The 23,579-nt window shown below is 43.7% G+C and overlaps 1 protein-coding gene and 1 long non-coding RNA gene across 16 annotated transcripts in view; one reads left to right on the top strand and one right to left on the bottom strand.

Moving 5' to 3' along the window:
- Window positions 1–23,579, bottom strand: part of Rapgef4 (Rap guanine nucleotide exchange factor 4) — a 292,481-nt gene that overhangs the window by 34,807 nt on the left and 234,095 nt on the right. For all 15 annotated transcript variants that reach the window (NM_001100642.1, XM_087649242.1, XM_087649247.1 and 12 more), the window contains 4 exon segments: window positions 13,537–13,615; window positions 15,942–16,030; window positions 21,069–21,184; window positions 23,254–23,400. In NM_001100642.1, coding sequence (NP_001094112.1) covers window positions 13,537–13,615; window positions 15,942–16,030; window positions 21,069–21,184; window positions 23,254–23,400 — 431 coding nt within the window.
- LOC103695171 (uncharacterized) lies at window positions 677–23,558 on the top strand. Its single transcript, XR_015684377.1, has 3 exons — window positions 677–748; window positions 1,516–1,654; window positions 23,207–23,558. It is a non-coding gene; the product is annotated as an uncharacterized LOC103695171 (long non-coding RNA).

Raw genomic sequence — 23,579 nt, 5'->3', positions numbered from 1 at the left:
GGGAGTCCCTAGTGAGGGCTCCAGACCTTCCTTATATCACATTTTCATCTCTCATTCAGAGCCACTGCTTACTTCATTATCAGTTTGAGCACGTTGGTCAGTCATCGTAATTATAAGCTCTGTGAGGCTTGGGGTGATGTTTGTCTTGTGCTCTATGCCATGCCTCATGCTGTGACCTTTATGGCAATTTTTAAAAAAATTTATTCATCAATAGAATGCAACACTTAGTTGAGTGACCACTACATGTCTGAAGTAAATGGTCATCCCATCATCAACACTCCTGTGTAGACAATACAAGTATTTTAGATTAGACACATTTTTCCATTTTTAGTGATTTATGGGAGCTCATATCCTAACCACCTAGTTCATAAAACAACTTAGCATTTATAGTTCACGTTATAAACTATACAAAAGGGACTTCGGTGAAGCTCTATTTTAGCGTCTGGCGACAAAAATGTTGTTTCCTTTCTAAAAGTGGGCAAACCACCAACACAAAAGGAACGTAAAAGGCTATGATTATCTAGTGAGAGGGCACAGTTGGCTTTGAGTCTAAGACTCCCGACTCTGGCTAGTTTCGTTCCCACTGAACAACATTCCTGAGCCATGTAGCAAATCACAAGACCGGCCTGTCTTAGCTGACAGCCGAGGCTTAAAAGGCACCATAGAAAACCGCCCTGTGGCAGTGCTGTGCTCAGAGCTAAAGCAGCCAAGGGCCTTTCAGAAAGAACTATAAACAGTCGTGATCAAGGTAAATGACAGAAACTTAAAGCAAAGGTTTACTGCATGTAAATGGGTTGCAAAATGGCTTTCATAAATTGAGCGCGAGATTCATAAAAAAAGAAAATTGCTCAACCAGTATTGCAACAATTCTCTCTGAGCTTACAATAAAAAAAGGGAAGACAGATCACTTTATGTGAAAATTATTTCTTTTCTGATTAACCCTTTGGTCTCTCGCTTACATATATATGCATAACTCAGTTTTCCTTTCGTAAGAACTACAATACCGGGTATAAAGTTTTGGGACCAATGCATCCGGCAGGCAGGTATTAGCGCTGTCAGAGGTTGACTGAAACACGGGTACAGGTTTGGCTCAGCGGAGGCCTGGAGAATCGGATTCTTTGGTTCCCACTGACTATTGCCTTGGTTTGGAGTGAGTCACTGAGAACTACAGACGTCTGTGTGCTCGCCTGAGGAAGAGGTGAGATTAGACAGCTTCCAGCTTCTCCTTAGATATATTTAATAACACTGATATAAGGCCAATCCAACAAGAACTAGGTACCACAAGCTAACATAACAAAAGCAAGCTACCTTCTCACGGTCTCTTTTGCTCAATTTGATGCAAACCTGCGTTTTGTGTGGTGCCATCGTTTTCATATGGTATGTCCCCACTGAGATTTATATGTTTAGGCTTTAATTCTTTAATGCAACGATACTGCATGGCTATGTCTTTAAGGGACACTCATGTTTTCGTTGAGAGACAACCTTGGTTCTCAAGAATGGATTGGTGCTTTTCAGAGTGGATCGCATACAACCTGTGGGCGTCTCGGTTGGCTCTTCTCACGTACCCATCAGCCCTTCTGCTTGGAATGGGATGACGCCCTCAGCAGACACTGAGGAGATGTGGCTGCCATGAACTCCCAACCCCCCCAGAACTGTGAGCTAACACATCTCTTTTCTGGATAAATGATCCAGTGTCTGGTGTTCTAGTGCAGAGACAGAAAATAAATTGGGACACACGGAAACTGGGTTTAGTTCAGACTTTGGAAGGTCCTGTTTTAAACTTTCGTTTCTGGAGTCATCAGAATAAAGTAGGGATGGCTGGGATGGCAGCAGGGGTGTGCGGTTTGGACAGCCTTGGTAAGTATGAGGCAGTAAAACTATGGATTCTAAACAGAACGTGTTTTAAGTCTCCTGCTATGCCAAGCTTACTCTGAGCTCACTCTACATCAGCTATCTTGACTTTGAGATGTAGCCATAGTATATATTATCCAGCCTTCCCCTCAACCTAGGCTTCTCTCTAACCACTTTGCTAGAAAACCAAGTGATAATGTCTATTAAAAAATCTTTCCGATGACCTTATTCTGTGAACATGTGCATATATTTTTGAACATGAATATCAACTTTAAAAGAAAATCACACTGTGTCCTGACTATCTGGACAGTCTAGAGTCTTCTAAAAGTTTTCATTACACATGAAATAAGACTTAGAGTCGCTTAAAGATGGTGACATCATACAAAGGAAATGGAGGCTTCTACTGGGCTGGTGTACAGGGTGGGAGCCCTTGCCATAATTTCAGAAAAAATCACCTCAAGATGAAATGAGGAAAGTGTTGATTTTCTTTTTAAAAAGATGCACCTGTTTTTGTTTTGTGTTCATAGATGTTTTATTTGCATGTAAGCGCATCGTGTGCATGCAGTACACACAGAGACCAGCAGAGGGCATTGGATTCCCTGGAACTCAAGTTACAAATGAACCACCTGGTGGCTACCGTGAAATAAACTCCATCCCCCTTGCAAGAGCAACCAATGCCCTCAACCACTTAGCCATTCACCTCTCTAACCACTTGATTTGGTTTTTAAGAGGCAAATGTATTTTTTAAAACAAATTAGTGAGCCACTAAAGAGAACTCCAACTATTTTACAGGTATGTGGGGAGAGAAGGCATTCAAGCCGAGTTATTAATAAACACATTCCATAAAGTAGGTGTGCAGTGGTAGTGATGTGGTGGCCCTGGGCTCTTCCTATCTCTTGGAATATTGCATTGGATAATACGCTGACATGAAGGAAAGGGGAGGCTCTGTCCTAGCTGTATGAGAAGGGAACAGTCTAGAACACCACGTTGGTAGCAAGGGTATTTAATTCTGATGAACCTGGTGGTCTTTACTGAGATTGAAGAGGCGTGCTCATGTACTAGCTGGGCAGTATCAACAGTACCTGTGGCCAGTCCTCGGGGCCCATGTAGTCCCTGCACGGCAGCACCAAGGTTTTTATTGACCTCTTTGCTGATGTTGAAATCTAGGTTTTCGGTTTGTTGGTTTGGTTTGGTTTTTGTCTTTGATACATGACAGAATACATGGCTGGACAGATTAATAGGATAATGTCTCAAGTGTATGGAGAAGTGTATACACTTACACATTTATAAAACGCCTTCAGCAGGCTCACATGAGCACACACGTAATGCTCCCCGCAAACCTGGGGTGAAAAATCACTAAGGTTCTGAGGGAGGAAGTGTGCCCGCCAAATGCCTCAGAAGTAAAGAGCAGGGCTCACAGATGCAGACAGGGCACTTATAGCGACAACAGGCCTGCACCAGTGCTTGCTTTGTTCTAGTAAGGAAAAAACAATTACATTGGGAAACAATATGTTTTACTTTATTTTTTAAACTTACTTTCATGTGCACTGGTGTTTTGCCTGCATACATGTCTGTGTGATGGTGTCAGGTCCCCTGGAACTGGAGTTAGAGACAGTTGTGAGGTGTCATGTGGGTGCTGGGAATTGAACCTGGGTCCTCTGGAAGAGCAGCCAGTGCTCTTAATTGCTGAACCATCTCTCTGGCTCCAAGGGAAGCAAAATTCTTAATATGAGATTCCTCTTGTTGTCATTGCCATCATAATCATCCTCCTTCTCCTCCTCTCCCTCCTCTTCTCCTTCTTCTTCCCCCTCCTCCTCTCCCTCTTCCTCATCCTCTTCCTCCTCCTGCTCCTCCTCACCCCCTTTTTCCCTTCATTTTTCTTTTTCTCCACTTCTCAATTCTAATTATCTAGAGCCATCTCTAGTCAGAAGATAGGACTGACTAAAACTAGGGAAGAAATTGGAAAGTGTGTTCTTCCTTTTCTCATGAAAACTAATGACTGGGTTTTTCATTCCACTATAGGAAAATAGCTGATTTATTTCAAAGTCTGGACTTTTCTCTCACAGATGTTTACACTTACTAAACTGAGTTATTGTTATAGCTAAGTTCCCCTTCTGGTCCTTAAGCCCCTTCACAGGCAACATCCCGAATGTGTGTCGATCCCTCTGTGCATGTGTGCCTCTGCACACACCTACATGTGCATACCCTGGAGACCAGGGGGTGGTAGTAAATGTCCTCCTGGGTCACTCACTATCTTGTTTATTTCCCTTGAGACAGGTCTGTAAGTGTTCACTGAATGCCTAGACTGTCTGGCCAGCAAACACTAGAGATTCCAACCTCTCTGGCTAGGTTAGCGATCATTCCTGGCTTGACACGAGTTGTAGGGATGTGAACTCAGCCCTTGTGTGTACACAGTAGGCATTTTGTTAGTTCAGCCACCTTCCCCGGTCCTGGAGTCAGATTCTTAGCGACACGCAGAAGACTTTGCAGCTAATTAACTAGCTGAGATGGCTTCAGGGAATGATTTGTTCCCACTGGAATCTACCCCAAACATGAGATGGGTTGAATGTCTGTAAGGAAATACAGAGTTTAAATGGCCAAACTCATCATTTTATACGTCGCTGATTTCAGGTGGGGCAGGAATCAGAGTTTTCACAGCCTTTAGATAATATTTCCTTCAACTCCATCATGAAAATGGAGGCAAAACAAGATTAAATGATTTCCCAAAAGTTATCAATGAAACTCTTGGGACTGGAACTCAAGTTCTCAGTCCCCGCCCCCCAGCCCCCATAGGTTTTCCCTAGTCCATGTTGCTATGTTTTATTTCATATAATATTCATTTCCTTATTAAACAAGTGGATTTAGAAGTCTGGGGAATTGAGTGGAGATGGAGAAAAATGTGGCCCAACTCTCAAAGCACGTAAAGAACATGCAGAAAAATAAAAGTCTAACTGCTGCCGCATGGGTAAACTGAGTCAGGGAGGCAGGAATTGCTAATGTCTAAACTAGACCATTGGCACTGCACTCATTGCTCTCAATGATGTCATAACTAGTCCAATGTCTCATTTACTGAGGATTTCAGTTCCAGCCTGAGCCTTCTCTCCAAAGGAGCCTGCTCTGTGTGCATGCAGGAGCTCTGAGTCAGAACCCTTAAGCGCTAGGCCCAGCTCTTACAGATATGGTAGCTCTCTCCATATGCTGTTTTGGGATTGGGCACAAAAGAGTCCTCAAACTCTGACTGGTTAACTATTGTAAATCATTACACAATTTGGAACGCTAACACAGAATGTACTTTTCTACAACAACAACGACACCAACAACAACTGCCCCCCCAGTCCTCCAGATGTTTATCCAAATGACTGAGATCTTTCTCCATGACAATGTCAAACCCAGATCACAGATCTGTTTCTAAATAAGTCTGTGATGACTTCAATGCTACCAGGCACAGGACGTCTACACAGATGTCAAAACACCTGGAGTATCTTTTAAGCAAGAACATTCATTACTGGCTACTGACTCTATCAGACGACAAGCAAGCTCTCAGAGTGACTGTCTCCACGGACGAGGACCAGCCGGTTCAACCTTGTGACCTTTGATTGAGGAGAGACTATGCGTGTGCTCAGGGCTGGAAAGGGAAGAGGTGAAGGCCACAAGGCAGGCTGCACTCTTTCCACCTCTCCCTACAGCAGGCTTGATATTCTATTGAGTCATTTTCCTCATACCGGCTCTGCCGTTCAAACACTGTAATTATTTCATATATTTTTACCTAGTTATTATCTTACTCACCACAGGCACCTGTAATTTTTCTGTACTTTTTTTTAACTGCTCATTTACTTATTCTTAATTCAGCTAATAATGGTGCCATGTATTAAAATTATCACAGGGAAAGTAAGTGAAAACCTCCTAGGATGTGGAGACAGCAGATTCATTACAGCCTACAACAGGGAATCAAATATTATGTATACTTTTTGCAGTAAGTGCATGCTAATTATGTAGCTATTTATAAAACACTCATCAACATTCAAACTGATACTCTCCAATGTTGTTGTTTTTGAAAACCCTGCTTTGCATACAAGATCTCTACTTGCAACTGAAAACAAACTTTGGGGGTCATCTGCCCACCGAGGAGACAAAGCCTTGGGAGCCCTTACCTTATGCCAAACTCCTCTCTTGATGGCACAATAATCAAGGCAGTGTTTAATGGATGTCAAGGTTTATAATGTACTTTCACACACATAGCCTCATTTGATCTTCAGAACAACCCTGGGAGTGGGCAGGGCAAGGATAATTACCCCTATTATACAGAGGGGTCTCACAGAGGTTAGGCATAATTGCCCATAATGTGGTTGGTAAGCTGCAGATCTTAAACATGACCTTCTGGCTTCAGAGCAGTTACTCGTCCCACTCTGACCCAGGCCTCTGCATCCTGCATGCCTTTGTGGAGCGGTTTAATGCCCTCCTGTCCTCTCCTTGAATGAGCACTCAAGCTCTAGAACGGGACTAGCCTAGGTTCACATCGGTAAGTCTGTGGTCTGCACAGAGCCTTGAGATGCTCTTCAGATACCCTCGAAGGTGAGGATGAAGTGGGCTAATGCAAACAAGGCATCGGGGCCACTTCTGCAACAGATGCAGCATTTCCTAGACCTTAGCTGCTGTACTTCTGCCTGCCCGGCCTCTGGGAACCAGGGACACAGGATGTTCCTCCGGTGTTTATGTGTGTTTATGTGCAGCTAGTAACTGCAGGCTTCCGGAAGCATCTGCGGTGCCATTAGTCTCTTCCCATGACTCCCACTTTCTTGCTTAGAATATTTTGCCTCCATTGATTTTCAGAATTCTCTGGTTTTTGTTTTTTGCAGCCCTGGCTTCTCAGCATTCCCCTTTCAAAGGAGGATCTGAACTTAGGCCAGTTAGGACACGACTCTGGATAACACACTGTCAGGATTCCCACTTCCTGTAAACATCGATGGTGTACTTGGGAGCACATTTAAAGAGTGTCTAATCTTAGTTCTATTGTAAGAAGTGGGTTTGAGAGTCCATACCCTAGAGCACTGTTATGAGGCTGAGAAAAGTCTTCGAGGGTCTGCAGCGTATCTACCAAGACGGTTGTTTTCCTCAAAGCAGGATATCACGTTCTTAAGGACGAATCTAGATCTCCTTACTGGAAAGAAATTCTCAAATCCCATGACTGCAGAGGGAAAGTGTTCTGATGGTTATGTACAGACAGACAGTTTCCAGAATTCAATGGGGACCACAACGGTAAGACTTGGCTTAAGGCAAATTTAAGTTGACGATTTTTCCTATAGAAATCTAAAGAGGGACTGGGGAAGGGGCTCGGTAGTTAAGAGTACTTAACTCAAGCAGTAGTCAGCGTTAAGAGTGTTGCACTCAAATCGGGTTCCTAGCACTCACACTGGGCAGCTCACAACAGCCTTTCAGTTTAGCTCCAGAAAGAAGCCATGTCTTTGATCTCCATGGGCATACACACTCATTTGCACATACCTACATGCAGGCATACACATATGTGGAATTAAAAACAATAAAAACCAGTCATTAAAAAGATAAATCTAGGGGTTGGGGATTTGGCTCAGTGGTAGAGCGCTTGCCTAGCAAGCGCAAGGGCCTGGGTTCGATCCCCAGCTCCGAAAAAAAAAAAAAAAAGATAAATCTAAAGAATGTTTCTAAAAGTTTACTTCATCTAAAGAATATAAACTTAACATTGCTTTATTAATCTTTTGTCTACAATAAAAACAAGTTTCGATATTCATTCCTATTGAGGTTCCCCAGTCAATTCATAAAGACAATATTTCCAGGTCAGTTTCACAGGGCTATAAATGACAAAGACACTGTCTTCTCAGAATGAAACCCTGTTATGTTTGTTTCTGTATAGGATCAAAATACATAAAAGACAGTTTTAGCTAGAAGTTAGTGGCAAATCTATATTCCATTTTTTCCTCTTAATTCAGAAACTAAATAAATTACTTCCATGTCAAAAGCATAAAATTTGTCCTGATACTCAGCCAAAGAAAATTAGTATGCTAATAGAAAATATTCAACCAAAATTACTGCTGTATTTAAATTTCTGTATGTTTAAATATAAACCATTTATCACTTAGGATCCTTTTAGCTTCCGTCAGAATCTGTCCTAAATAACAAAGATTGGTATTCACTGACATAAAAACCTATTGGCAGGGTAAGTCTTCGACGGGTCCAAATGCTGACGCTGCAACCACAGACCCCATTTCTGTGCCTGAGGACTCATTCAGGGCTATCCTAGAGTTCTTTCCTTCCCATACAATCCCCAGATGGTTGGGTCTAGTAACTGGGGTTGTATGTTTGGTATATTCTGTCTTAACTGTTTCAACTGCTTTTCCCCAGAAGCCCAGAGAGCCCCTCTTTGAATTTTCTCTGGCCCGGTCTACATGGAGGCCTTGAGATTGTTTGCGAGGGCAGCTAAGCAGTCAGTGTGACCAGACTGGCTTCCTGTGGTGGCTGGCATACTGGGCAGTCAGCTGTAACAAGGACTACAAACACCAGCTGTGTTGCTTAACACACTCTGCAGTCAGGACATGCAGACTTCTCGGTGTCTACTTGGTCCCCCAGGTCTAGATTTCTCTCACATGTCAAGTGAAATCGGTAGTCCACCCTTTCTTCCAGCCTCATAGTTGGGGAAGTAGACAGTCGGCCAACACTCAGTATTGAGGGGCAGTCAATCAAAGTTCTAAACTGAGGTAACTTCTGAATGGGAGGCTACAGTAGAATTTAATCACAAAGGAGAAAATGAAAATGCTAGGAGAGAAATTTGCTTAAAAACATGAACTCCCAAACACTGAAAACAAAACTCTGTATTCTCTCCCCATTCCACAACCAAATTCTGGCAGGTTTTTCATAAAACAATCAACAGTGGTATGATGCCAGGTAGATCTTTCCCTTTCTCCTTTTGTGTCAACTGAAAGGTTTTTGCGGGGAAAGTATTATGAAAGTGGCAGCATTGTATGTGTGTGTGTGTTTGTATGTATCTATATGTATATATAATTTTATATATATTATATATTATATCATATCATACCATATCACTATTATATTATATTATATTATATTATATATTAAAGTGGTAGAGAAATTACTAATGGCACAGAAAGATGTTCTTAAAAGCCTGTTAGTGGAAAAGCATACAGAATGAGGCCCAGCCCTCGTCTTGCATTTATGACTGTCAGGCTGCACTATGGCCGAGCTAACACAGTGCTTGCAGTCCCAGCATGATGATGATTTGCCTTTGGTAACCAGCATCCCCCTTAAAAAGCCAAGCATGGTGATGTGTGTTTGTAAGCTCAGTGCTGAGAGGGTAAGTATGGGTGAATCCCTGGGGCTCACCCGGTCTAATGAGCTAGCCCAGTATCCTAGTGAGAGATCCTGTTTGGAAAACCCAGGGGGATGGTTCTTGAGGAACAGCACCCAAGGTTTAACTGCTGGCTTCCACATACAGTCATATGCACACTCACCCCTGCACACATACGTACATACAGATACACATAGACATGTGCATGGCACACACACACACACACACACACACACACACACGGTCACACAGTGAGGAAGGAAATGAGAATTTTTTTAAAGTATGTATCTACATGTATTAAAAAGGATGACAAGAATACAGACCAAAATGTGAGCCATAGTTATAACTGGGGAATAAGGTTTTCTATGCTGGCAGCTTTAATTTTCTTTTTAAACTAAAGGAAAATTGAACTGAATTTTAAATATAGACTTTTTAAGAAAAGGTTTAAAAAGCTGGGGATGAAAAGTATAGGAAATGAACAAATATCACTTTAAGACTCATTATAAGAAACTTGTATTCATCAGGTCAGATCATGTCCAAAGTGTGTCTAGTGAATAGAGCCGCTCTCATTAGCACATAAAAGGGCGGGTATATTAGTGTTAAACCGAGTTCTAGCACGTTTCCCACACTAAAGCAAAACTAGACGAGACACACAATGTGGATGAAGGACTGAAATAGGTGTCAGTGGCTCTGGGCTTGGATCCTTTCCGTGCGGTAATTACCTTTCTCTGAGAAAATCATAATTTCTCATTATCCTAGTTTATTGATTTGGAAAAAGAACAGTGAAAAAAAATACTGACTGCTCCTTTTTAATGGCTGCTATGGAAAGTCAGAAATGTCGAGTTCTTTGAAAACACCCCATACTTTATCCAAACCCACCGAGACACAAAATGTGCTTAAGTATTTTACCATTCCCATGCCCTGTGTTCTTAACATGGGAGTCAACTGACTTGTCTGTCTGCATAGTCAACATCCCTGCTGCTTATGGTGTGCAGTAAACACAGACATACATGCATACTGACACACATGCATTCATACATACATACATGCATGCATATATACATGCATACATGTTGCTTTGTCTGGTCACCAGCTATTTCTCTCTGTCTTGTCAAGCTGTAAACCTGTAGAAGGAACTGTTTTATCTCCATATGCCCGCGATTCCTACTGATCACAATGTCAACTAGGCCCCCATTCCCAAGGATTTGCGGATGACACAGGGCCAGAGGTTTGTGTGAGGTCTCATCAGTAAGGCCTTAAGTACCTGGCTGCTCAGACCCTTTCCTAAGGTCTTGGGATCACTGGGATCCCCAGTTTGCCAAGCTGTCCATTCCCTTCTGATGGGTCGCTTTATTCCTTAAGTCAGTCATGGTTGCTTGACAATACTCGTGACCACCAAAGCTGGTTATCTACGGGCCCTATCCATGCCATCTCCTTGAGAGGAGAGGAAGGCTGAAACTGTATAACATAGAAGCCCTGTTCATATATGATCGTGAGGATAGAGCCCCGACCCTCTTCTTACTTGTGGCAGTTACAGCTCTGCCATTCTGGGACATTATCTCTAGCCATCACAGACTAATTCTCACTTGAGTCTTGTGCTCCCTAAAGCATAAGGATTAAGCTTCTGCAGTCAAAGTGGTGGCCACTAGCCTGGTGCAGCGATGCCAATCAAAACAAGGACAATTACGTCACACAAAGTCAGTTCGTCACAACTCCAATTTTAACTTAGTGGGCACTAAACTAACAAAAAGCAAACAGTGGTGACTAGAATATTTCATGGCACAGGGCCTCACGGGCTGATCTGCAAGCCCAACCATTCATTGGTTTGTTGGGATATTCCTGGGTTCTCAAGGTAAATATGCAAATGAGATGCCCTATGGGCCTTGCACATTCTGGAAACTATTAAAACTGATAAGGTCCCTACCACCACCACCACCACCATCACCACCTCCACTACCACCACCACCACCACCACCACCACCACCACCACCACCACCACCATCACCACCTCCACCACCACCATCACCACCTCCACCACCACCATTACCACCATTGTCACCACTACCTCCTCTCCTCCTCCTCCTCCTCCTCTTCCTCCCCTTTTCCTTTTCCCCTTCTTCTTCCTCCTCTCTTCCTTCTTCTCCCCCCTCTTCCTTTTCCTCCTCCTCTTCTTTCTCCTCCTCCTTCTGTTAACAAACTCATTAGGAAAACCACTGAGTATGTTTGATATAGGTGGGAGTCCTATGAAGCATTTTGTTTGGTTTTAGCAAGCCCCTTTGGTTGTACCTCAAGGCCTTACAATGTATTGTCAAGAAATGTTCTTAAACTGTTATTAAAGAGTATAAGATCATTAAACAAATTTAAATAAGCTTTTAGGGAAATTAATTATGAAGGGAACAAGTGATAAATTCCAGATGACCCCGTCCCAGCACTGGGAACACTACTCGATGTTTGGGGAGAGCTTTAAGGTCCACGCTTGCACAGCAATGCTAAGGCTAACTCAACGGTATCTCTTGAGGATAAGATGATGACATATAGTTCAAAGCTCTTAGAAGAATGTCTGAGACTCAAAGGACTGATTCAAGCTACCATGAAGAAGAGAATCTAAGTCCTCACAGAGCCAGGTGGGAAGAAAGGTGTCCAGAGATACCGGGTGGTGTCAATGCCATCAGCCATCCGGACTTTCCTGCCTGTGCTGAGAAGGAACTGGCACAGGATATACAGGTCTCCTGTGGATGCTGGTCTTGTTGGCTTTCTCTCTTCTTTTCTTCACCACCACCACTATCACCACCCAAACTCTTTGCTGACCCTTCTGTCCAGAGCTGCCTTTTTCAAAACAAGCCAGCAGTATGAATGCCCTTAGTCCCTCTTAAAGGGGAGAACCTGATGGATAAAGAGAAGGGACACAAGCTATGTGTGGGTCTTTAAGCTATAAAGATGAGGACTTGGCCACTTTAACTCTCGTTTCCTCTCGGTTTCGCCTGTTTCAGGCTGACTGCTGAGAAAAACAAGTTGGATTTCAGTAGTGGTTTTTCTTTTTCTTCCAAGTCTCAAAGGTCTCATAACGATTAGCATGTATCGAGTGAAGAGATCCTGAATATGTTAATTTTACTTTAGAAAACTGAAGATGAACCAGGAAGAATACATAATATAGGTAAGACTCATTAAGCTCCCATTACCTGGAAATATAGTTTCCAGGCAAATAAACACCCAAATCTTACTCTTGCAGCTTCCTCTGAGTAATGCATTCAGCTCGAATCTCCTATCCTCACACGTTGTTGACTTCAAAGAGAATTATGGGTGAGCAAGAAAATGAGAATGAGGCAGGACAATTATAATTTTGAAAAAGGAAAACATGGCGACATTGATTGGGTTGCTCAAAAAAAAATCTAGAATATATTTAACTGCTCAAAAAAGGACAAAATGTTTTTGGGGTCTAAATTTTTGTGACTCTAGAAATAAAGCAGAATTGGAAAATGCACTTTTATGTCTCCTCCAAAATTAAGGAAAAACTCATTCACAAAATTCACTTCTTTTGTTCAGTTTAGCACTTTGAATGCTTTACGATACCAATGCTGACCCATCAGTCGATTCACACCACTATTGAAAAGTTGCCATAAACCAAACATACTCTTTGGTCTGTCTAGTAGGCGGTTCTTAGAATTTTAAGTATTGTATCTTTGTCTTAAGACAATGCAATGCAGTGAAAGTGATCAATGTGAGCCTCACCTTCCTCAGAGGGTGGTGTAGATGCAGTCTGCCCTCCTTGACACTCAAGTTGAAATCTGACTGAAACTGTAAGGATTTTAAGAAGCGGAAGGATCTTTAAGAGGGGAATTAGTCATGGAGGCACTGACCTCATAGGTAGATTAGTGTCTCTCTCTGAGGGACAGGGCTAGTACCTGAGGGAGCTAGTGGCTTCTTACTCTCTGAGACTGTTAGCAGCTGCCTCCCTACCTTCCTGCTTTAATGACACAGTGCAAGGCCCTTGATAGATGCAGCTACCTGGTCCCAAGACTTCCATCCTGCAGAACCATGAACCGAATCAACTTCCTTTATTATTATTTTTAAATAAACAACCCAGTTTTGGGCATTCTGCTATAGCAATAGGGAAATGAACAAGGCGCTGAGGCAAACTGGCTTGTACTTCATGCAGTTAGTAAAAGCCACAGGCAAGAAAAGGTAGACGTCTCCACGCCAGGGCAGATGCTGGCGTGTCAGAGTCTGATAAGACTAAAAAGGACAGTACTGCCTGAGCCATGACTTACCGTGAGGAGAAGGAAGGTCGAAATGGGCCTACTCATGTGTGGTGCTTCCGAGAGCAGAGGCTTACCGTGACAAAAGGATATTGGGCCACGAGGGCGGGGCAAAGCTGGGTGTTTGGCATAAAAACACAGTGCATCATAACGAAGTCATTTAAAACTGAATCTGGAAGGGTGAAAAGAGAAGACATGACATTCTGTGACAGTCTCTAGGGCAGCACGAGGATGTCTCCGGTTGTTCTGAAGTGTTCGTGTGGGTGTGTTCCTGCGTGAGGGTGCCTTCATCTCACCTTAATGATGTGGACAGAGCTTGAGATCAAAACTCAAATTCTTAGGACAATGAACAAAACTAAAACATATAAAAAGACAGCCTTGTAAGGTGAGCCTAGTCACTTTAACCTCACATGTTTTTTTCTTGGCTGTGACTTTATGAATACTAGGTGAATATTTTATCTCGAGCTATCACGTGTGTGTGTGTGTGTGTGTGTGTGTGAGAGAGAGAGAGAGAGAGAGAGAGAGAGAGAGAGAGAGAGAGAGAGAGAGAGGTTGAAAATGCCTATCAGAAGCAATCCTCTCCTACCTAAATACAGAAGAGCTACCCCCTTTTAATTCCTTAGCTGTTGCATGTAGCAAAGCTTTTCTCCCCTTTCTCAGACATTTCCAGCTATTCCACCTTACTTGGTTTCAGATTTAAGACCCTGGAAACTCTGTACTCCAAAATCTTAGTCCAGACCCTCCTTCACGTATGCACGAGAAGTACAGAGGAGCCCAGACTGCTGGTCCCTCTGTCCTTGCTTCTATGCCGCTACTAATTGTGTCTCTTGACATGGAAGGGTTTGACCCAACTCTAGTTACTGGTCACCAGCTTTCCTTCAGGGACACTTTTAACGACTAAACTCTTCATGGTATTTTCCTGAGTCTTCTTGGCCAGTGCCCCTGAAGCACTGAGCATGTGCTGCCTTGAATTCAAGGTATTTGTACTTTCTCTTGTGTCTTCGAGCACATTCTAAGCTTCCGGAGGGAGAGAGAGTGGTCTGTTTACATCTCCTAACACAAAGCATCCATATTAGCACCTTCCTGGGCCGATGAACAAATCCTCCCAGACTCGGAGCCTGGGAGCTTGGAGCTATGCCAATCATTCCCAGTTCCTTTGCTGCTTTGTAAGACTTCAGATAATCAATTCATAGATTAAGACACTGGGAGGAGATTAAGAAGTCAGTGGCAATGTACTTATAAGAATTAGATAATAATGGTATCCCCATCCCGGGTAGATTGCTGAGATCCTTTGTTAAATGGATTTTGACCTACCACTAAGTTTCTCAGATAAATCTGTGAATTTCTTGTAGTGGGGAATGTCCCCCTGTGGAGGTCGCTGTGCTTAAAGCATTAACCCGTGACGTTACTCAGAGAGATAGGCATAGGATTTTTCTTTTAAATTGGATGCCTGAACTGGTAACGTAACTCTGTGGTATAACACTTGCCTAGCATACCTGAGGCCCTGGCTCTCACCCCTAGAATCACAAGAAAGCACTAAGAAAAAGTTGTCTGTGAGCCGTTCCTTCCAATGGACCCACAATGTGCCAATGATATGACCCTAGATATAGCTCACTTGTGAGAGTTTTTTGTTTTCTTTAATCTTCAATTTTGCGTCTTAACAGCAAGGCTTGTTCACTGTAAGAAAGCTCATGTGTTGAGCTTTGCTCACAAAGGATGTTGTAGGACTAATCCCCAGTACTTACAAGTATGACATTATATGGAGCCAGGGCCTTTTAAGACCCAAGTTAAGGTGACTCTAACTAGTGTTGGCTCTAACCAATGACTGTTGTCCTTTAAAAATGGGACCCTGGTCACAGAGACAGCTATGCACAAAGGGACGAGCCTGTGAAGACTCAGAAGGTGAAGGCCTTGCCAGCATGACGTTGGAGTGACACACAGAAGGGACACCGAAGATTGCAATAGGCACCGGGAGACAGGAGAGAGGCATGAGGCAGACTGTCTATCACAGTCCTCACAAGGAAACCAACCCACTCTCACCACCAGTTCCTCCAGAACTGTAGGGCCAGCGGGTGGCACTGTCTGAGCATTTGTTCTGCTAGAGCAGCTGGCAGTAAACCAGCTCAGGTGCGTTTAGCTCACTCTGGACCGAAACTCCTTAACCACAGAGAGAACCATTTACTCTTGATGTGGGCAGCTATAAATGTTCTATGGGAAAAGACTGGGTTTAAATGGTGGCCTAAAAGATACTTTTGTGCGTGTTGAGAGGGCTGAATGGCATTAAAACAGATGCCTACAAAAGGCTAATGTGCTTGGATGAAACTCCATCACGGCTAGGGAAAGGCCGGTCTCTGCACCCCCTGGGGACACTGTAGCTGAATGCACATGGCACCCGCTAGGGCTGCCTTGGCAGTGTACACAGGGAGTCAATCAGGATTTCTCTCTCACAATTTTACCCGTGGATTCAGTGGATCCCAAAAACATTTCTGTGTGCGTACCTGTTGCTTCATTCAAAGATGGCTCAAGGCGTATTGTTTCTAGAAAATGCTCTAAAATCTTTTCAGGTGTTCCTGACATCACAGTATACCTGGACAGGAAGTAAAAAAAAAAAAGACCATTAGTTTTTACAAAAGTGAGCACGCATTAGGAGAAACAAATCATATTTTTGAAAAAAACGAGATCCTGGGAAACCATACGGACTACTTGTGACTAGCAATTTCCCTCTGGTGAGGGAGATCTCGCACCTTGCCTCAGCACACAAGAAGGCGGTAGAAAAAGCCAATAGAAGCAGTTACTAGAAATGCTCCTTTCCCCTCCCTATGTAGAAGCATCTGAGGGAGAGAGAGCAGCTCCCATGGCTGGAGCCGAGGCACGTCAGCCTTATTCTAAGGGAGAGTGAAACGTTGTGTATGAACCTGAGCCAGGGCAGGGCAGGGCAGGGAGGACAGGGAGGGAGGAAATGACGCCGAGTGCGTTCTTTAGACATGGGTCACTCATAGGAGATGTCGCTGTCACACTGGATTCCCATGCTGATTTCTGGACTGCTCCGTCCTTTCCAACTCCACGCTGCTACGTGCTTTGGAAATGAGCTAATAATGATAAAGCAAAAGAAACCCAAACCCAAAGCCAACAGGCCCAGGGAGCATGGCCAACAGGTCATAGATCAAAAAGGAATCTATATTTAACTTATTCAATGTCAGGGGGCGGTATTAGTCATTATTTTGAGGGATGGATTCGGGGTACCCTCCAATCGACAAGAGCAAGCTGACTTTTAAGATCGAATGGGAGTTAGAGTCAGAGTGAAGACAGTGGCAAACTGAGTGCCAGCTGTGGGTAGGCAGAACGCATGAAGATGATGTGGGTACCAACAGAACTCAGTCTCGGCCTTCCTGCATGGCGGAGCGATGGGAAAGGGGGATATAACAAGGCAAAGAGCATTCTCTTGTGTTCAGAAAGCAGAGACAGAATCACACTCAGAGCAAACCCAGCTTCCTCCACCCCCTCACCTATGTGCTTTTCTTGCCTGCTTGAGACTATGGAGGTGGTCCTGCAGAGATGGCAAGAGAGCCTCATCAGCGTCTTACCTCCTGCCTGAGGGATGGATGGGAAGTGATAGCATATGGTCCCGAGGTCATGGGAACAGAGAAAGCCTAGCATCCTAGGGGAGAGCATTCTACACCTTTCTGGTGTTCACCATGCCCCCAACAATGAAGTCGATGCTGAATGAGGCGCCCTGTCTGCTCATTCCTGTTAGTTAATATTGCCTCTACCCTGCAGGTGGAGAAACTGGTAAGCGTCCAAGATGAGACCGAGTGTTTGATTTTGTTACAAATGTTTGTTCAGCTGGTTGCTTCTGTTTTCCTATGCAGCAAGATGCTCTATGTGTAGAAGAGACCAGGTTTGGCTGCCAACAGCCCATTTTGGGTAGGAGATTTACCATGTAATCAGAAGCCTTCCTCTTCAAGGAGGCTTTGAAAGCAATTTTTATTTCAATAAGAGTCTAACTGCATCCCTTAACTGACCCCAGTTACTTCACGTGCTGTCTGGGTACCGAGATCCACAGGCAATGCGTCCGTTTGTCAGAAGTCTAATCCTGAGGCAGTTTGTCTTTATGCTCTGGTTCTCCTTGTTTGGATGTAGGTAGGGAGTTCCGCCTGACCGCACAGACAAAAGACCCACGGGCAAGCCACTCAAGCTATCACCTCAACAGAGAGCAAGTGTCTTCTTTAAGGCTTTGCCTGTCTGGCCTGTCACACCCCACAGGATCTTTCTTTGGTACCTGACTCCCTCTAGTGGTTCAGCTCTGTGGTTTCCTTACCTAGCGCCATAGAACTCAGGAGTTAGGGCAGAGGACTCAAGAGGAAAAGAGGGCATAGAAATCTCTGGATGGCCCCCGTTTTGCCTAAAACATCAGATCCTGGCTTTATGTCACGCCAGAAACAGGCAGGTGTCTATGACTTGAGCCCTTGCTATGTGGGGGTTAAGAGTGATTGCCACCAGATAGTGCAGCCTCTGTCAGTTTATGTCTGGCAGAAGCTTCTCCAGTTCTAGTCAGAAGTCACCCCACTTGGCTACATAGTATCAGCCAGGAGGTAGTCTTAAACTTGTGAGAGTAAATGTTTTCCTAATACCAGTCAAGTTTGCGCATAGAACAAAGGAAGCCAGGGCCAGGGGCGGAGGAAGGAGAAAGCTGATCTTCCTGTGAACAAGCTGGGAATACCTCAGCAGGAAAACTAGTCTAAGGAAAAAAACACGGCCCCAATATGAACAGGACAACCATTTTAAATTACTAAAGTCTCACAACCCAGTGGCTAAGACATCCCCCAAAGCAGGTATCATGGTAAATCCATCTTTAAAACCACTGACTTTATATCAGCATCGATGCCACCTCTACTGTTCAGTGGCTTGGGTGGAGTCAGGCAGTTTTCCAAGCTTTATGTGTGCACATAAACTAACCTGGATTTCAAAGGAGTGGGGTGGGGAAGTACATCAGAAAAATAACATTATTGCCACCAACATGATGATGTCCTCTGAGTTTGAAAAGAACAATTTCTGCAGAGACAGATACCCTCAACTGTGTGTCTGTCTGCAGACACGGTTGTTGGTATGTTATCAAAGTTTTGTTGGTATGTTATCAAAGTTGATGAAAACATCAGCCATGAAATTTACTTACAGGCTCCCCCTTTTCAGCTCCGGTCAGTCTGGGGAAGTGACCCCTTGAGAGAGAAGCTTTTCATTCCTTTGGGAGCTGACTTTGTGGTGCACTGTTTTTTCCCAGTGCATTTCACAAACAGCTTGCTACAAACTTGCACGGGTGTATTATCTTTAAATTTGGACGGGATGGCAGGACACCAGTAGAAAACTAAAACAGTACTAAAATAACCATCAGACACACAGTCTCTTTTCTTGTATCACCTTTGGCTTGACTTTTCATTTGAATTCATAAGGGGAGGGCACCTTGAACTGAAGACTTACAGAGAGCACAGGTTTTTGATTCTTCCCTCTTGTATGAAGAAAGAGGTAAAGGGAAGTCCAGAGCCTCTCTTGATCAAATGTTTCAAAGTTAAGGAGAACTATCCAGGTTTACCTTTCTGGATTCCACAGTCTTCCTGAGGCATGAGATAGTACTACAGAACATAGTCATCTGCAAGACCATCTAGTTATAAATAAATCTTGGAAGTAGTGTAAACCCTCACACACAGAAAGTTGTCCTTGCCACCCTCCTCAGCAGGCTAGAAGGTCAACTGCCCAAAAGAAAGAAATAAACTAACAAAGGTAATAGAGCAGGGCCATAGCTCAGTGGCAGAATACTCGCCTACTCCTATAAGGCTCTGGGTTCAATCCCTGGCACAAAAGGAATAGCTAAAAGCTATTACTAATAAATGATGAAATCTGGGTGGTAAGTTTAGAGTTTTGTGAGTGAAAGAACAGATTTTTTAACACAGTCATTTTTAATGCCACCCCCTTTGAAATAATTGGTTTGCCGCATTTACCATGGGGTGTTGAGAATGGGGTGTTTTGCCTACAGCCGTCTGTCTGTAAGTCTGGTACCAGCATGCACACTGATAGCCAAACATGCAGCAGCCCAGGAACTCATGCAAAATAGCATTGTATACTTCTTCCCTCATACTTAGATCTGCTCCAGATTATTGATAGTACCCCACCCTTACCGAGAGTGAATGTAACATTAATAGTTGCTATTCTGTATCGTGTAAGGAATAACCGTAGGGGTGAGGCATATGCATATGTTCTGATATACATCCCCCACTCTATGACTACCTTGGAACCCATGCAGCGTACAACTCTGCTTTGATAACATAAGCTAGGAAGAATGGGGAGCAGAGGTGTGGAAGGCGGTTACGTTGAATTCCCTTTAAGGCAGTGTTTCTCAACCTGCGGGTCTTGGCCCCTTCAGGGGCCATCAGCTGTTTCATAGGGGGTCAGATTACAGATATTTACAGTAGGATTCATGACAGTAGAAAAATTATAGGTATGAAGTAGCAACAAAAACAATTTTGCAGTTGGGGGGTCACCACACCATAAGGAACTGTACTGAAGGGCTACCGTGTTAGGAAGGTTGAGAGCCATTGGTTTAAGGGGTCCCATTGGAATTTCGCGTCCTTGAGACTTGTCGATGACAGCGAAATGCCTCCATCCCTTAAACAGGGTTGTTGTAAGGATTAGAGAAAATTTACAAAGCATACTGTGCTTATTTAATAATATGTTTCTTCCTGTCTTCTTCTCAAATATGTTGACTTACCCAGATGAAAACATGGGAGTCATGGGCTTTTAGTCGAAACAATGGGAATTCATCAGTTTTGGTGAGCGCGCTGAGAAAGGGAACCCCACTTTACTTGGCAACAAAGGGAAATGCTCTTTCAACATCTTATCTGGTGATGCTTCTTTAGCAAACAAACATTCATCTGCTTTTCTTATACACAGATTGAAAATTAACTCCCCACTCGAAAAATTGGCTAGCCCCGCTCTCCTAAGAGGCTTACTGCTAAGTCTCTTGTCTCATCGCACATGTGTTGGTACATTCCATGCAACGGTTTTAGGTAGGAAGTTACAGAAAAATCTGAAACTGGGCCCGGCTGCTCTGGAAATGACCTCAGTTAAACAGAAAGCTTGGGAACTGTTTGACACTGGCAAGGATGAGTGCCCAGGAGTTCAATGAGATGGTAATGCTTTCTCCTCAAAATCAGGGTCTCATCTGTGTCCTCAGTCACTCTGATAGCAAAGGGAAAACACTTTATCAGAAACCTCCCCAGGACATTCAGATACCATGGAATCTCATCACTGGGGCGGGTGCCTGGCCCTGCCTGGCATGCCGACTGGCATTGTTCTCTTGGGGGTCTTCTCTTTGGGGGCTATTATGGCTGAACAATATGGAGGGAGAGGCCTTGGAGCAGGACAATATTCTCAGAGAAATGGATGCATTATACGCCGCAAGATGTGTGATTAGTCGAGAGAGAGAGAGAGAGAGAGAGAGAGAGAGAGAGAGAGAGAGAGAAGTCATACATACTGCTATCTTCCGCAAAGAGGAGAACATGCTATTGTAAAAACGATGGCATGTGAAAAGGTTAATCATAGTCTGGCAATTATAGTGTTGGATGCAAACATACTTTTGCTGAGGCTGTGAGTTTCCTTGATTAGAAGCTCTGTTCCCTGCTGGGACCTTCTCCAGTACCAAGACATCTTGGTCATGTTCTTTAAGTCTGACTGTATTCGCCTCAACGTCCTGCAAACACAAATTATACCACATACAGATGCTGCCGTTCACTCAGACAATGACAGAAATTTCCAATGCTTCAGAAACTCATTTGGCGCTTGTGATGTTAATTGTCGCGTCTACAAATTAAGCCATTTTCAAAGTCAAGGGCTGAAACGGTCAGAGGGAGGACCAGATGAGGTTTGAAGCATGTGCTTTTAAAACTGCTTTTACCATAGTCTCAGAAAAACTCCAGAGGAGTCTGGTGTGGTGGTGGCGCTCTGCAAAGCCTCCGGGGGGAGGGCATGGAGCAGAGAATGGGCGAACTGGAGGCATTTATTCTTTCTAAAAATATGTACCAGACAATACTGAGTTTCATCAGTCCTTTTCTATGATCCGTAGGAGTGGCACCTCCGTCTAATTGAGCAACCGTTTTGTTTCAACCTGGACATGTGTGGATATAGCCACGTTCATGTTTCTTTGTGTGCACTCCTCTTCTGTGAGCCTGCATGCAGAAGCCAGGGGCCTACACCTCAACCAAGCTCCACCTTATTCTCTTTAGACTGAGTCTCTCAGTGAACCTGGAGTTCTCTGATTCAACTAGAATTCAGCCAGCCCCATGGGTCCCCCTGTCTCCGAGGTCCCAGCATCAGGGTTACACCACTGTACTTGGCTTTTTAGGTGAGTTCTGGGAATCTGAAGTCAATCAAGCTCTCATGATTACAGAGCAAACACTTCGAGTCATCTCTCCAGCCCCAAGTAACAGTTCTTTCAAAGTCAAATTGAAATGTGTCCCAAGCCTTTCTCAGTTATTTTGAATGGCTTTCTAAATGTCAGTGATAAAATGGTTCAACTGTGGTGGTTCAAATCCTTTTTTTTTTTTTTTGGTGTAAACTTCAGAGTTAGTCAAGTTTACCTTAAAATACTTTAAATTATTTACTCTTAAAATTGTACTACTTTTTCTGAATATTTGATCTCCATTTTAAATGAAACCAACTGAGCATCGAATTCCTATGATACATTTCCCCATATTAGTCAACAGTATAAATTTTATAATTACTACTATCATTATAATTATTACTGACAGGGTCTCATATGCCCCAGGCTATTCAAACTCTCTACGTAGCTGAGCCTGAGCTTGAACTTCTGATCCTATAGGCTTCCACCTTCTCAGTGCTGAGATGACCATAGCTGTGCACCACCATGCCTGGTTCATAGTGTTAGGGATTGAACCCAGAGCTTCAGGTATACTGACAAGCCTTCAACCAGCTGAGCTACACTTCCAGCCTTCTCAGTGGTATGAACTTTATCTTTCTTTGCGTCGTGACTGAGCATGTAAGCAGTGTTTCGAGAAGAGACCAGGGCTTCAGGCAGTATAGAGAAAGAAGTTCGCTTGCGAGGGCAGGGCCAGAGGGATCTTCTCTGGGATTTAACATCCCACACTCTTACAGATACCTTAAGCAGCTATAGAGAGGCTCTTCGTCTGAAGCCAGCCTCAGGTGCAATTCTGCTGCTCTTTGACCACCCAAATCATTCACCTGTTTGCCAATATCCGTAACAGCTGTGGTTTGAAATGACCTGCGGTAAACCCCATGAGTGAATACGCTTTGTGGGATAACCACAACAGGCATTAATTTCTATTAACAAGCACGCAGGAAATCCAGAGTGTGTGACACTATAAGACTGATTCACTTGGGAAGAGGTGGGAAATGGACCACAGAGAAGACAGGGGGCACAGGGAGGCTGCCACTTTGCTGGATCGGAGGGTCAAAAAGGACATTAAGAAGGATCTGTAGGAGACCAGTGAGAAATACATTATTAGACTGTGCTATCTTGCTAAGGCAAGTGCTATTGTTGTTCAGTCATAGGGACCAGCATAGGCAGAGGTATTTGCTCCAGCATAATATCTGATGTCTCCAGCTGGTCTCCAGAATGTACACCAGTCCACTAAACATGCCTTTTTCATAACAAAGGCCATTTAAGCATCTATTCGCCACATTCCTGTGGGATGAACAATCTACTCAAATCTCTCTCTTTTTTCTTTTCAACAAGGGGAAACATTGAATGTTCTTCAACCAAGCTTTACTCTCTCAACTCACCCTCAGAATCCGATTGAAGTCTTCCTTGTCAACTCTTAGGAAGTGACAATTATCTTCCCGAAGAACAATGGATGCAGCTCTCGGAGCATCGTTCACCAGAGCTAACTTGCCAAAGTCATCTCCCTCATGCAGGGTGCAGACCACACCCTGGGGAGAGCAGGACAGTCAGGAAAAAAAAAAGGGACCAAAAACTCTCCTTCCCCTCCCCTGCCACCAAACACCGTGCCTGTGAGTGGACTGCATTAGTGTTATAATCAGATTAAAATGCTTCATATTTCTTTCACAGAATAAACACAGTCAATGAATGACTCTGAGTGCAATAATTG

Source organism: Rattus norvegicus, chromosome 3 (assembly GCF_021556685.1).
Source record: "Rattus norvegicus strain SHRSP/BbbUtx chromosome 3, alternate assembly SHRSP_T2T, whole genome shotgun sequence".
NCBI lineage: Eukaryota > Metazoa > Chordata > Mammalia > Rodentia > Muridae > Rattus > Rattus norvegicus.
The sequence above is the reverse complement of the archived record's forward strand: the minus strand, read 5'-3'. Positions and strand labels throughout refer to the sequence as shown.